At 44.3% G+C, this 15,779-nt stretch overlaps 1 protein-coding gene across 6 annotated transcripts in view; it reads left to right on the top strand.

Moving 5' to 3' along the window:
* The window catches only part of Nhsl1 (NHS like 1), a 238,909-nt gene extending 227,587 nt beyond the window's left edge, over nucleotides 1-11,322 (top strand). For all 6 annotated transcript variants that reach the window (XM_078019050.1, XM_078019051.1, XM_021729458.3 and 3 more), the window contains 3 exons: nucleotides 1,216-4,506; nucleotides 5,045-5,180; nucleotides 9,347-11,322. In XM_078019050.1, coding sequence (XP_077875176.1) covers nucleotides 1,216-4,506; nucleotides 5,045-5,180; nucleotides 9,347-10,082 — 4,163 coding nt within the window. In that variant the 3' untranslated portion in view covers nucleotides 10,083-11,322. The remainder of the gene's footprint in view (nucleotides 1-1,215; nucleotides 4,507-5,044; nucleotides 5,181-9,346) is intronic.
* Nucleotides 11,323-15,779: the final 4,457 nt, after the last annotated feature.

A 15,779-nucleotide genomic window follows, 5' to 3' on the forward strand; every position in this document is an offset into this window, starting at 1 on the left:
CTGTTTACTAGCCAGCATACAGCACTTTAAAAATCCAAGTATGATCTTGAATATTTACTTCCAAGTTTTATCTGAGGATTAATTTGTTGCCTTTCATTTAAATGAATCAGACAAAATTTTGAATTTTTTTCCTGACTCTGAAAACTACACAGAAATCAATCTGAATATTGTGCTACAAGGTTTGATTTTCTAGAATCAGAGAGGATCATTTTGTTCATACATAATTATGTTTGGCTATGTCCCCACATATATTTCTTACTGAATGAAGACAAACAACATAGAACCATGGTTTTGCTACTATTTTTAAAGATTTAACTTGTTCTAAGAATTGATTTCATTTTCTCAGTACACTTCGAGTAAGTTCTTGGCTTCACAATTTTTTTTTTTTTTAATCTCTGTTCTTTTCTGGGTGGCTTGACATCTGTGTATCTATACTGAACGATTTTTCATGTCCGCTTCCTTCTCTTTCTGCATGATTATTTCCTTCTATTTAACATACTACTCTCTGGTTGTAAGACTCCAAGAAATGAATAATCCTAATTTGAGGAAATGCTCACTGGATCAGTTCCTGCTGCTCTCTCTGCACCAAAACACAACAGATTGCTGTTGAATTTTGAATGTCACCAACAGACAGATGATAATGGCTTAAGATGGATAATGAAATGTTTGAAACACAGATGGGCCTGTACATCAATTTTCGTTTTCTTAGGATTTCCTCCTGACATAAAGAATCAGATGTAATTAACACAATTTTATACCAATATCCCTCATATATGGTATGTCTGTGGCCCTATTGTTCCACTAGTACACTCATCTCTTGGGGGGAAAGAGGGTCCTGACTAGATAGTTCTGGGTCACTGCTAGGCCATCCCCTGGTGGGGGAAAGGGCGCATTGAAGACCAAGCAGCCTTGGTCTCAAAGGGAGTGTCTGAGAATTCTACATGCAGCTCTCGAACTGTAAGGGGAAGACTTGAAGTACAAGTTAAAGAGAAAATAAATGTATGAAGTTGATAATAAGGGTTTTTATTTTAGAAGATATCTGGACCAATTTAAATTCAGTTAGGTCCCTACAGGAGGAAAAAAAAAAAAAGAACTAAATTGGGGTGGGGGGGAACCTTTTCTAATTACAACAGAATCAGAAGGGGCTGAGGGTACAGGTGACAACCTGTAGATTCCTATTTTCAGGTAACGAGCCTCTTTCTGCTTTCTCTCCAGCACTGGGCGCTGGCCAAGATGATGTTGGTGGCCACTCAGTGTACACCCCAGACCACTACTCCACGCTAGGAAGGCTTGATAACTGCCGGTCTGCTGGGCCGCGCTCAGAAACCAAGGACTCCAGCTGCCAGACTGAGGACATGAAAGTTGTACCTCCTTCCATGAGAAGAATCAGGGCGTATAAGGGGCTTGGCATTGCTGCCCAGATGAGCCACTTCTCAGGCTCCTCGGGCAACATGTCTGTGCTGAGTGACTCGGCGGGTATTGTGGGCCCTTCCCGTCTCAACAACGATGCCGGCTTCCACAGTCTTCCACGTTCTGCAGCCAGAGCGAACGCTCACTCCCTGGAGTCAAGACTGGGTGCCCTGGGCCCTACAGAAGACATGGAGGGCACTTTCCGCTACCAGAGGGCTCACTCACAAGGAGATGAAAACTTAGGACATTTAGGAGGTGCCTCCAGGACAGGGCCACTTTTGAGGCCCAAATGCCAGGAGCTGAGGCACCTTGAGAGTGAAAACATAACCAGCCCAGCGTGTGTGGTTTCTCCTCACGCCACCTACTCTACCAGCATCATCCCAAATGCCACGCTCTTGTCCTCTTCTGAGGTCATTGTTATTCACACTGCTCAGAGTGCCGGGCAGCTGGACAGTAAAATGACCGGCTCATCCTCATACTCCAAGATGAAATCCAGAGACCACCTCGTCTCCAGACACGCTATGAAAGAGGATCATCAGGCCCCTAGTCGCCACTGGGGTGAGGGACATTCTTCCATGGCCTTAGATAATCATTCTCCTGGTGCTACCACACTGTTGTCCCTCTGTGATTCAGAGGTTTCACTAAATGCCCCAGCAGATAGGGAGAATGGGTCCCGAGCCATGCCCTATAATTATAGAAACAGCCTGAGCTTCCCGGGTCACCCCCAGGATGTGGATGGGAAGAGTGAATCTAGTTATTCAGGGGAGAGAGGGCATGGCAGCTCAGAGCCTTGGGAATACAAAACCTCTGGCAACGGGCGGGCATCTCCACTGAAGCCACATTTGGCCACTCCTGGTTACTCCACCCCCACAAGTAACATGAGTAGCTGCAGTTTAGACCAAACATCCATCAAAGAGGATGCCAGGTCCTTGTATTCAGAAGATCACGACGGCTACTCCACATCCATACACGATGACCCTGGACGTGGGTCTGGGATTCTGTGCAGCAGCAGCGATGGCTTTGGGAATCCCAGGCACAGCGTGGTCAATGTTTTCGATGGAAAGTCTCAGAAAAGCCAAGGGGACCGGCCACATTACCATGATAAAACATTTTCTAGAAACATCTCTTTGAAGAAAGCAAAGAAACCTCCCCTGCCACCCTCCCGGACGGACTCTCTCCGCAGGATCCCGAAGAAGACCCAGTCTAACGGGCAGGTGCTCAACGAGAGCCTCATTGCCACACTTCAGCACTCGCTGCAGCTGAGCCTCCCAGGCAAGGGCAGCAGCTCACCCTCACAGAGCCCCTGCAGTGACTTTGAGGAGCCCTGGCTGCCCCGTTCCCGGAGCCAGAGCACAGTCAGCGCTGGCAGCAGCATGACCTCCGCCACCAACCCCAACATGTACTCCCTGTGCGGGGTCACACCCTCACAGAGCGACACAAGCAGTGTCAAGTCAGAGTACACAGACCCTTGGGGCTACTACATCGACTACACAGGCGTGCAAGAAGACCCGGGGAACCCAGCAGGGGGCTGTTCAGCCAGCAGCAGTGGGGCACCAACTGGAAACGGGCCAGTCCGCCACATCCAGGAGGGGTCCAGGGCCACAATGCCCCAAGTGCCTGGTGGTCCAGTCAAACCAAAGATCACATCACCGGAGAAGTCACAGAGAGTCACTTCTCCGTCCAGTGGGTATTCCAGCCAGTCGAATACACCCACAGCACTCACCCCTGTGCCTGTGTTTTTAAAATCGGCGTCACCAGCAAATGGGAAGGTGAAGGCCAAGCCCAAGGTACCAGAAAGGAAATCCTCGCTGATTTCTTCTGTGTCCGTGTCCTCATCGTCCACTTCTCTCTCCTCTAATACTTCTACTGAAGGAAGTGGCACTGTGAAGAAGTCAGACTCAGCAGGGTCCTCGGCCCTTGCTGCTGCTGCTCCTCCTCCTCCTCCTCCTCCTCTTCCTCCTCCTCCTCTTCCAGCTCCATATCCTGCTGACAAGTCCCCTGTTCTTCCTCCCCCTCCTCCTTCAGCAGATTGCTCCCAGGGCTCTCCTCTGCCTCACTCTCCTCTGTTCCCCCCTCCACCCCCAGAAGCTCTCACCCCCTTCGGCTGCCCCCCTGACGGGTGCCTCCCCCCTCCCCCCTTCCCTCAAGACTCTTTGGCTTCCTTGCCATTGCCTCCACCTTTCTCACCCAGCTCAGGCCCCCCACCTGCTCCACCACTTGACCCCAAATTCATGAAAGACACCAGGCCTTCTTTCAAAAGCTCTGGCCAGCTGGGGTCCTCCCAGGAGTCCTTGAGGCGGCCTTCAAACAAGGAGGAGAACAGCAGACCACCGCTGCCCCTGATCACCACGGAAGCACTACAGATGGTGCAGTTGAGGCCCGTGAGAAAGAACTCGGGCACCGAGGTAGCTCTGTTGTCTGAACCAGTGGCTCAGGAACAACGAGCTCCGACTGCTCCACAGTATCACTTAAAGCCATCTGCTTTCCTGAAATCCCGAAATAGCATAAATGAAATGGAGAGTGAAAGCCAGCCTGCCTCTGTGACAAGCTTGCTTCCAACGCCTGCCAAGAACCCAAGTCAGGGTGACCATGACAGCGCAGCGGAGCATGGCAGCCCTCTGAGCCTTAGGCATGGGGCTCCAAGTCCTGGGCTGGGCACTGAGGAAGCAGAGGTTCTGCCTGGCCCCAGCACTGTCCCTCTCCCAGACTCTTCACCCAGCAGGAAGCCACCTCCCATCTCCAAGAAACCCAAACTGTTCTTGGTGGTGCCACCTCCACAGAGAGATTTCGCTGCAGAACCCTCGGAGAACAGGAGGGAAGTCTTCCGAAACCCCATCCGGGCAGAGGAGGTTTCTGTGCACAGCAGAGAGGCAAAAGAGAGTTCTGCAGCCCCAGCTGGTTCTCATGCTACGGACCCCAGCAGCTCAGTTCTGGAGGGAGGAGCTGCAGGATCCCTGTATCCCAGCAGAGTGGAAGCCAATGTCCCCATGGTACAGCCTGATGCCTTATCAGCCCCCACGCAGGAAGAGCCAGCCGTGAACAGTGTGGATGGTGGGGGCAATGCGGAGAGCTGCCTCTCTGAACAGGAGGGAGAAGGTAAGTCTGGCTTCCCTTGCTGTGCACCTCTGATCATCTATCTGCAGCTGAGCCAAATAGGGCTACTGAATGCTCTCATGTGGAACCCGGGTAGACCAGATAAGATTTATGGTAAAGCAGTGGGTGGGCTTCTTAAACATTAAATGACCAACTTTTCATTTTATGAAATATTTTTAAAACTCAGGTCTAATGCAAGAGATTATAGAATGATATAAAATAGGGAAGTGGGGGTGGTCTGCAGCAGGCTAGGTATGAAATAGCACTGAGTAATCTCCCTTCTGAAGAGCTGCAAAGAAATGTTCTAAAATTTAAGAGCAATTCAGTACAAGTTCTGTAACAGAAAAGAATGAGTTCTGGCTGTCAGGCTGGTGTCATTTCCCCCATCTTTGTAAAATCACAAACTATAGAGCCTGCTGCATTCCCTGTGGTTCTTAGATTGTCAGGAGTGGCAGGGAAGCAGCATATTTCAGAGCTTGGCGAAGGACTGAAATTCTAGTCACTGTGCATCTTGTGTCGCCTGCGCGTGTGCTTCTCTCAGCTGGGGCACTGGAGACCAATGCTGCCGGCTCCTCCTCAGAAGCCTGCGACTTCCTCCTTAAGGGGGATGGGAGTGACGAGGTGATGACCCCCACCAGACCCAGGACCACAGAAGACCTTTTCGCAGCTATTCACAGGTATCACAACTCCTTCCTTAATTCTCTTTATAATTCCTTCTTTCCAAATGGTTCCTCTACTTTGTTTTCTTGACGCTTCTCTCGCCATCCAGTCTCAGCTCATTGACTTTATTATTAATTTTTTAGTGCGTTTCTTTCTGTGCCTTTATTTCCTCTGACTCCAATTTCTGTTTTACTCTGTTCACTGATTTTGACAATGATATTGGGAACAGAGTCTTAATATGATGATTTCTGGGTAGACACTGCTCTGTGGCAAGAGACAATGTGTCAGTCATATGACAGTGTATTTACAAGAATCAGATCAGAGCAGCTGGTGATCCAGGTCAGGTGAGAAACGCTGTGGCACTGGACTTAGGAGGCACAGACTAGCTCTACAGAGCTCCCTTCGTAAGGGTGTTTAGTTTATTATTATGTTTTTCCATTTTACAGAAAAACCATAATTTTATGGTATAGTTTCTTTGGTCCTTAAATGTTTCAATAAGAGTACATCTCTTTTTAAGCAGGAGCAAAGGAATTAAATTTGCTTTTTACCATATGCCACTAGTGCCATCTACTGGCATTGGAAATTGTTGAGTTAAAAAAGTATAGGTTCATTTTTTCAAAATAAACTGCCTAAACTATTAGTTTTTCATATGCGGTCACCTTAAGAGTGAATGCGATTGAGCACTAACATTTCATTTGCTGCATCATTTTTCTGGTTATACCTCAGTGGTCCCATAATAATGTCATTATAAAAATTGATAAGAATATCCATGTGCAAGTATTTTAGGCCATAATGATACATAAAACTTTTACTTCCTTCTAGACTTCTTTATCCGAGACTTTCAGATTTTTGGGGTAACCATTATGAATGCCCTTATGCTGTCAAGACCTCTTTTTCCCCCTGATCCAAGGTCCTTTTTTTCCTCCTGAAATAAAGCATGCATAAAATCCTTTGATTCTGTACATAAACAGCCATGTCAGCACTGACCTTGAATTCTTGGAATTTAGCTGAAAAAAAAAAAAAACAAAACCTGTTACATGACACGTAAAAATGGTGCTGTCCTTACCTGGAACTCCTTATTCAAATATAAACATGTAACCTGGGAGAAGCCAAGCTGGCAAATTGAGGAATATGTGAAGAATTATGTTCTTTGCCTCCCAGCCTAAATATTGGTGTAATAGACCCTAAAGACTGCCCCCTGCAACATTTTCCAACTGGCTTCTTGATCTCATTAGAAATGAAAAAGTAGCTAGTTATCCAACTACTTCTCAAAACAGGGAAATGAAAAATATCTCATCTTTTTAAGCCAAATTTAGTGGCATTTCTAGAAGTTTACACAGATGTTTCTAACTTTAACCATGCTAGACACATAATAAGCACTCAATAAATATTTTCTAAATTAAATGAGACCAATTGGAATTTAACTGTCAGGAAATTCTTCCAAGACTCAAAGTCTTTGATTTAGTATGGAATGTATTGAGTTGCTAAATATATAGTAATATATATTTATAATAGCAAGCCCCAAGGATGTGTGTTGCCTGGTTGCTCTGTGTACTAAATACTTAGTCTCAAGGAAACCCAACTGTTGTGGAGCCAAATGACTGCATGCTTTTCCTAAAAATATGCCAAAGGTCTCTTCTACATTTTATTTTGGCAACCTTCAGAAGGAACTGAAAATTTTGTGGTTTCTCTTACTAGACAGTTACATCTACTACAGATGTAGAAATTGGCCAGTCTGTATCATTCGTTGTACACATGAGAGAAGTAAAGTCCAAGTAGCCTTAGGAATGAATTAGGAAAAGAAAGTAAGGACACACATGGATTTCTGTTGTAGTATTAATACTGTGTTAGCAGATGTTATCTGAAATCTGTGATATTTAGGGCTTTTTTTTTTCATGTCCTTCAGCACCTAAATTCATAATTTAAATTAAAGGCTATCTAAATTGAAACACAGCTTTCAAATGTTATAATGCAAATGAATTCATTTCAGATTTAAAGCCAGATGGAAAGTGTAGAATGCCAGTTGAGGTGTGAAGTTTTTATATTTATTGAAGTAATTAGCTTTTAAGACAGTGTTAACTGTTTGAGTACTACTTATAGACATCTTTAAAATTCATACCTACCTAGGTATACATAAGTATGTGTGTATACGCAAATAATCCATTTGTTCAAATTGAATTCTGATTTTAAGGGGCAGCTGCTCTTGAGGACCAACAAAGCTTTTCTAAAATCCCATCTTCTTTTTAAATTCTAAATCTACACTTAACGGCCATATCTTTTATCAAGCATAGTTGTAGCTTATTTATGTACCTCAGGACACCTTCACCATCTGAAAACCAAACAAGAAATTACACCACAGACCAATACCTAAAGGACCGAAATAAGAAAGCGTGCTTCAGGGGACAAGCAGTGTTGGTTGTGGGGCCATGTGCTATAAGTAGAACGAAACTCCTTCAAGTCCCAGCTGTCCCAAGCAGCTGAGCTTTCACCTTCTAGACCTCAGTTACCTTCTCTACAACCCAAAGCGGTTGGACTATCTAAATTCTTCTCCTCTTCTACAATTCTGAGATGTGCTTATTTCTGTGCTGTCATGGGTCATTCACTTAGACCAGGCCACTGTTCTTGTTGATTGCTGAGCAGGACCATTGAACCAAGGTACCATAGGCACTCATGTTCCATCAGCTCTGGCCACCCTCATACCCTGGTCTTGGGTCTTTATCACTTCCTGTCCTCCACTTTGGTAGCTTCTTTTCAGCCTAAAGTGGAGGACAACCCTTGGAACACCAAGATGTCCTGGGTAGCCAACTGGGGCCCAACCTTCCCTCTGCCTTACTACATAGGCCCTATACAAAGTAAGGCCAGACTGGTGGCAGGAAAGAAGAACTCATTTTCCTATATGGCACTCAGCTTTGTTAAGCACATCTTCCTGGTCTGACACTGATGGCTGATATAGCATTGATCTTTATTAAGAAAAAATGAGCTATACACTATTGTTTCCTCTTTTTAAATAGATAACAAAATAGAAAATATAACTTGCCCAAGGTCACACAACGAGAAAATCTTTAGAGGTGGGATTTAACCTAGGCTGTGTGACCCCAGAGATTCTTTACCTCATCTCATCCAGCAAACATCCCCATAAGTACAGGGACTGAGGTGCAGCAGGCATGGGTACCTTGCCCCAGCTTACAAGCTAGAAGGTTGTTAGTGTTCTGATTCACCTCTTAATCAGTGTGTGCCATTACCATACTCTCAAACTTTACCTGCTACCTGAGCTAGAATTTAGTAGCAGGAGAAAAGAAATACCCATGTCTTTATTTTATTAACAGTGTCAAGACTCCTTATAGCAAGTCCACCCACAGTTAGCTGAAGAGATGTCACACACTGAGTAACTATCTGTGAAGATGATGAAGGAGCAGTTGGCCCATCTGCCACATTCTTTGTTTCCCAGCACTAATGTGCACATTGAATGGGAGATTTTTAGAGACCCAAAGCAAGACTTCACACAGAAAACCTTATACTTCCTTTGATCAGCCTCTCCTCTTGCACACATTGCCCCATCCCTCTTATTTTCTATCTGATCAGTGTGAGGTTTCCTAAAGTCATGAAAGTCTGTGGCACAGTTGGCTTTTTTGTTTTCTGTAAAACTAGATTTCTAGAGGTTGTAAGAGCAGAGGGAAATGAATTTTATGTCAAACTCTAGAATAACAGAAAGTGTCATTTTTTTACCCCCTGGAGTTGTTCTAAAATGTGGGTCATGTCTTAGTTTAGAGGATATTATGGGGACCACTCATCTGTTAGGCCTGTTCAGGCACAAGCACCCACCAAGACAAGCAGGAGTAGAGAGCAGGGTAAGCAGAAGTTCACTTGGGAAAGCAGAAGTTTCACGTTGGCTGAAAAGTGGCAATTACTGGAAATCGGAAATGGACCTATGTGTGTTAGGTAATTCATACCTGAGGTCTGTGAGAGTGGAGAGTGGCCACAGTTGATGATCATCATGGGCCATTATGGACTTATAGAAATGCAGCAAACTTTTTTTCCCCCCAGGGTGTTGAAGTTTCCCATAGTTAAAATACTTTTTTTTTTTTTTAAAGCAAATCTTAAGTAACTGAAGGTGTGCTTAGAGCGGCAGGGTGACTGTGGCAGAGGGTACTGAGAAATGACCTTTATCTCAATGTTATCTCAGATCCAAAAGGAAAGTCCTTGGCCGTAAAGATTCGGAGGACGATCACTCCCGAAACCATTCTCCCTCCCCGCCAGTGACACCCACGGGCGCTACCCCCAGCCTGGCCTCTCCGAAGCAAGTGGGGTCCATTCAGAGAAGCGTGCGGAAGAGCAGCACCAGCAGCGACAACTTCAAAGCTCTGCTGCTGAAAAAGGGGAGTCGCTCCGACGCCAGCGCCCGCATGTCGGCGGCAGAGATGCTCAAGAACACAGACCCGCGGTTCCAGAGGTCCAGGTCCGAGCCTGCGCCAGACACCCCCGAGAGCCCATCAAGCTGCTCCCCGAGCAAGAACAGAAGGGCCCAGGAGGAGTGGGCCAAGAACGAAGGCTTGATGCCGCGGAGTCTGTCCTTTTCCGGGCCCAGGTACGGCCGCAGCCGCACGCCCCCCTCTGCGGCCAGCAGCAGGTACGGGGTGCGGAACCGCATCCAGAGCAGCCCCATGACCGTCATCTCCGAGGGCGAAGGGGAGCCCGTGGAGCCTGCGGACAACAGGGCTCACCAGGCTCTGGACAGCACGAAGGCATGTTCCCTGGACGGACTGGCCGGCGAAGAGATGGACGAGGGCAGTCTGCTGTGTGATGAGGGGCCTGTCACCTCCGTGCAACCACGGGCTCCTGGGCGCACCAACGGGGTAGCCAGGACAGAGGACAGGGATCCCCCAGAGCAATGTGGGGGCACTGGTAGGGAGGAGAGTTAGGACCAGATTGGGCCGCTCCCGGGTGTTGGGGGAGAGAGCCATGCACCGCTCTAGGGAGCCTGAGGGGCCCTTCCCTGGCTTGCCGCTTCCCACTGAGCATCGGTGCTGTGGGCCCAAAGCTGCGGGGCCCTTAGGATTCACTGGCCACTTGCTGTTGTGGCTTCAAAGCAAGTAGAAGCTTAAACTTCTGAAAGTGCTTCCTGGGGAAGATTTGTTTTTTTCCCCCCAAAAATGCTGGGTGTTTGTGTGTGTGTGTGTGTGCATTTTGAACACTTTTTAACAAATACACACTCACACACAATACTGTACAGAAATAGAAAGTAAGTCAGAGTTAATAGGTAGAGTAATGGAGTCTTCTGGACTAGGTGGTGACTGCTTTCAAAGCATTATGCTTATGGAAATGAGTGGGTTCCCTAGGAAGGGAGAAGTCATTACTTCTAAGAAAGAGGTGGTAGTTGGTTGGTTCTTAATGCAGAACACATGGATATTTATGCTCACCAAGGGGAGGCAGGGCTAGCCAGGGGCTGGTAAAGGCTAAGCAACTAACTGGTTCAGGTACTTTTCTCTGGGGGGGAAGAAGGCTTTGTTTCTTTTTTGTAAAAATGGCAAAAACATGGAAAGTGGCAATGCTGAAACTTGGTGCCTGCTGCTGTGCAGCCACAAATACACACGACTTTTAGAGCCTGAGGTTTAGAAGCGTGAGCAGTTTTTAAGTGAATTCCCTCCTTGAGTAGCAGCTGAGTCCTTCTTGGAGAACTGAAGTGATAGTGGAGACTTGGAGGGAGAGAGGAGAAGTGAGGGCAGAGGAGAGGAGTAAGTGATACACTGATGGAATCTATTTCCTGCTTATTAAATAAAGTTATTTTTCAGAATTAAAGTTGAAAACTTGCACTACAGAACTGTGGGTGAAGCTAATCCTTTTACAAGAGTTTTGTAACCAGAGTTTAAACTTCCATTTGGCCATTTCTATCACTTGAAATGTCAACATTTGCTAACTTTTGGATATATCCTTTTGGTTACACCAAAGAAAAAAATATTGCTATTTTTTTTTTCCTTGAATGCCTGCAGCATTATGTCCTAATTTAGAAAAGTTTACCAAAATTTATTATATATTATCTTACTTTGAAGAAAATGCTGGATAGCTCTTGTTAGTCAAATAAATTGATAAAAATTGGTAGGGTTTGGCTATTAATTAGCCCTGGGAAATGAGTTTTTAGATTAAAAAGATTTTTTTGCATCATTTGGTTTGTGTGTTTTTATATTTGTTTATAAATAATTGAGTTGCTAACTACCTTCTAATTTTCTCCAATTAGAATTTCAACAATTTTAGATATGGGAGAAAGGTGTGTGAAGTATTTATTTTAATGTAATGTTCTTGAGACTCTCCTTCCCTCCCGACTTCCACATACTTAAAATGCAACATACAACAGTTTTGCCTTTTTATATAGGACGACAATACTGAGATTTTGTTCTAAATCCAGTGCAGCTGTCAATTTCTTTTTCTTTTTTCTTTTTTGGTATGAAAATCTCATCTAAAAGTTGGACTGCACAGGTCAAGTCATTCTAAGGTTTACAAAATAAAACCTTTGATACCCATGTTACACATGTCTTTGGGGCAAAAACAAACCTAATGAATTAAAGGCTCCTTTTCTTCTCTGAGGAAATAACACTTTCCTTTCACACAACCAGGTATGGCATTTGGGCCTGAGTAAAAGGGATTTTTATCCTTTTGGGTAATTGTCTACTACATGGGGCACATGGATCTTTTCTTGTAAATTTTAGAAAAGAAGTGTTGGCTTTTGAATATGAAATCTTCCCATAGCTCCCTGAAAAGGATTAGAATGTACGTGGTCAAAAAAATCTTGAGCTTAATATATAAATCATTTATTTGAAGGCAAAGTCAGCAACATCAAAACTAATTATAAAACCATTAAAAAATCCCCATTTTACAAGATACATATTAGGTTTTTGAATTTGTTTTGAATAAAAATCATTGTAAAAGTCAATATTTGAAACTTACTCCTTTTTGTTTATGTGTGTATTTTTTGAATAAAGAGATAGGGCATCTTTTATAGAAAGGTTGAGGTCTTTCCTAGGTACCCACCCACAGAATGTCAGTGAAGACCAGAAGGTGGCTGTGGAAGATGGGGACTCAACAAAAAGGAAATAGAAATTTGCAGAACTGAATGGTGCCAACTAAAAGGGTAAATGGAAAAGCAACTCATAATGTCCCATGGATTTTTGAATAAAATATGAATAATGAATTGACTGGTCGTTTAAATATGATGCAACATGTGCAGAGAAAAGAGAACTTCTTACTGGCGTGGAGGATATATAGGTAAACAAGAATTTAGACTCATCCTTGAAACATCCTGTGTCCTCAGGATGTTTTGCTACTTTATTCTTCTCTGGGGCTTATGTTAGTGAACTGAATCATACTCAGAAGCATGAGGGTAAACTAGAAAGCCCTGCTTAGATGAGGTAGTCAATAGAAGCCCCAGAACTAAATTACTTCCACTTTATTTTTTCTGTGAGTTGGAAATAAATGGGCATTCAGTCTGTCAGTTGTTAACAGTTTCAACTTTGGTCTAATTTCTGCCCTGCTATTTCTGCAGAATCTTTATTGGAATCTGTTATTTCTCATGTGGGAATGAGATTATATAGTTGGCCCTCCATAGCTACAGATTCTGCATCCATGCCAATACAGTGAATCCATATGTATTCTCTCTCCTTCCCCAGATTGAATGACCACATACACCACCAAGTATTCTGGCCTTTTGAAGAAAGATTGCAAAAGTTTTTGTTTTGTTTTGCAGTTGTCTTTCAATGTCACTCTTGAAAGAGGGTCACTTTCAGCTTGCAACAACACAGTAAGCTAATTCATGGATAAACCAAGTCCAGTGGTTCACCAAATAACCACAGGAAGGGAGGGATATAGATGCAACCCTGGGGACATGGTGGTTGGGCTACCTGCTCCAATGTCTTGCAGATGTCCTCTGGCCCTGCTTGTGACCATTCCTGTATGGTTTTCTGCCTTATGATGGACTGAAGCTAGTCCTATTAACTTTATGAGTTTGTGGTTCTGATAGGACTTAGATAAGATGGAGAGCACGGACACCAGCTTCATTTGGTATCTCACATTTTCATCATTGTGAGCACTCAGTTCTCTCCTGTGGTTAGCACGCCCTTGCTTCTGGAACCCAGGAATCTGCACTGTGATTCTCCCATTGGGTCTTGTCATATATTTCATGCTCATTTTTTTTTCACCAATGACACCTTAGCACCATAGGGACTACCCATATCACATGATCCAACCTGGTAATTCCTTTACATCTGTCACTTCTAGGTTTACTTCTAATTATGAATCATATTTTTCTGTTATCCTGGGTTTACTGATTTTTTAAATGAATGTTGGGACCCCAGCAGCTCAGTTCTGGAGGGAGGAGCTGCAGGATCTCTGTATCCCAGCAGAGTGGAAGCCAATGTCCCCATGGTACAGCCTGATGCCTTATCAGCCCCCACGCAGGAAGAGCCAGCCGTGAACAGTGTGGATGGTGGGGGCAATGCAGAGAGCTGCCTCTCTGAACAGGAGGGAGAATATTATTTTGTTTGTTGATAGATTTTGTTTTATTCCTTTAAATAGTATTGAGCTTTATTCTGATGGACTGCTAGATTTCTTGGAATTAAATTGATCCTTTCAAAGTCTGCTTTTGAGCTTTGCTAGAGGAAGTCCAGAGAAGCTTTTGATCTAGGGACAATTTAAGGGACCATTCTTTTCCCTAAAAGATTCTACTTGATGTCACACACATTCTGAATTATTTCTCCTCTTGTCACTGAAAACATAAACTATTCCAGTTTCATGCATGATCTGTGAATTATTTGTTCAACTACTTTGCAATCATCTATTTCTTGGTTTGGGTAATTTCTCCTTTTACTTTCATTCAGCCAAATACTCAAAGGGACCCATTGCAGATCTACAGAGCAGATCTCTCTTTCTGTATGCTTGTTCCTCTTCTCATTTACTGTGCTGCACAAAGTCTGCCCACTTGGTCTCCTATAACCCTGATCTCTGTTTCCTCGACTCAGGAGACCACTGGTCTGTGTTTGGCTTCAAGTTCCTCAGCTGCTGCCTAGAAACTACCTTCAAGCCGATATTAGCTTGAGTGATCATTCAACTCACTTCGGTCCCCAACTTCTTCTCTGAGTCCATACTCTTATGCTGTGACCTTTCAATGTCAGTAAAACATTGTTATGTGTGTTTTCCCTAGGTTTTTGGTTGTTTAAGATGGAAGGTAAATTGAGTTCCTATTTCACCATCATGGCCAGAAGCAGATGTTCCCATGAGGGGGTCTTTAAGAACATTGCTGAAGGCTGCACTAATCTTGATTTACTGCCCTGATCAAGGCAGAGGAGACTTAGAGGCTTATGCTCTTTCCCCACCAGGTCAGAGAGCCAATGTGTTTATTCTACCTGCCAATTATACTCTTAGGAATTAGGGAAATAACCAGTGGTAAGTCTATAGATTCAAGGGACCTGATGTAAGCCAAACTTAGACTAGCACTATGTCTATTTTCCAACTTCCATGTGTTCCTAGTTTTATGGGGAATGAGGAACCATAATTAAACTTTGGGTTTCTGGGTTTCAAAATTTATTTATTTTGTTAGTTATGTATTTATTAGCTTAGGTACAGGGTATTAAACTCGAATACTTAACTATTGAATCACATCCTCAGCCCTTGTTTTTTGTTGTTGTTGTTGTTGTTGTTGTTGTTGTTGTTGTTTTGGTTTTTTTGAGCAGGGCCTCACTAAGTTGCTTAGGGCCTTGGTAAGTTGCTGAGGCTGGTTTCAAACATGCGATCCTCCTGCCTCAGCCTCCAAAGTTGCTTGAATTACAGGTGTGTGCCACTGCACCTGGCTTAAATGCTAATTTAATCCCCATATACTGAAGTATTCCTCTTTCCCCAGTGTGCAGCCACCTAAGTAAATGGTCATATGTCCCTTTAGAGGCAGGCTGGAGTAATCTTAACTGGGTGCACTCACAGAAATGGTGGAAATGTTGTAGAAACCTTTCCTGGGGCCCAGTCATCTCTTCCATCATGAGTTTTGGAAAACTGGCTCAGCTCTGGAAACTGGGCAAGGATTCCTGGTGTTTGTTATTTTATTTTATTTTTTTTTTCTGTGTTCTCTCTCAGCCCCTACTCATTCACCTTGCCCTCTTTTGATTATATATAAAGCATTACCCAGTTGATTTTCTGTTTGGTTGCTAGGGATACCATGTCCTATTAAGCATCTCCATAAGATTTTACAAGTCAGGACCCCTGTATGTATCTGCCATTTTGAGCTTGGTGTTCAACAGAATAATGGTGTCGCCCTGGCTGCTGTAGTTAGCATTGCCCCCTGGGCTCTTCTGGGTCTCAGCATCGTCCACATTGACTCAGCAAACCAAGTTCCATCACAGCACTTCCAGCCAATATGGACTGTATAGGAGAGTCACCACCGAGCTCCTGAGAAGTACTCACGTCCTTCTCCTGGTCACCCCCAATAGCCTTGGTAAGTAATGGGTCATTGTGACCTTCCCCAGAGAAACCTTCCTCTGATGGCCATTTTGCCTCACATACCCATCCCAGCATGCCCCCTTCTCTGGGATCTTTCACTCCTTCCTGTTATCTGACCAGCAAATTCAGGCATTTCAACACTT

The sequence above is a fragment of the Ictidomys tridecemlineatus genome, chromosome 8 (genome assembly GCF_052094955.1).
Source record: "Ictidomys tridecemlineatus isolate mIctTri1 chromosome 8, mIctTri1.hap1, whole genome shotgun sequence".
Lineage (NCBI taxonomy): Eukaryota > Metazoa > Chordata > Mammalia > Rodentia > Sciuridae > Ictidomys > Ictidomys tridecemlineatus.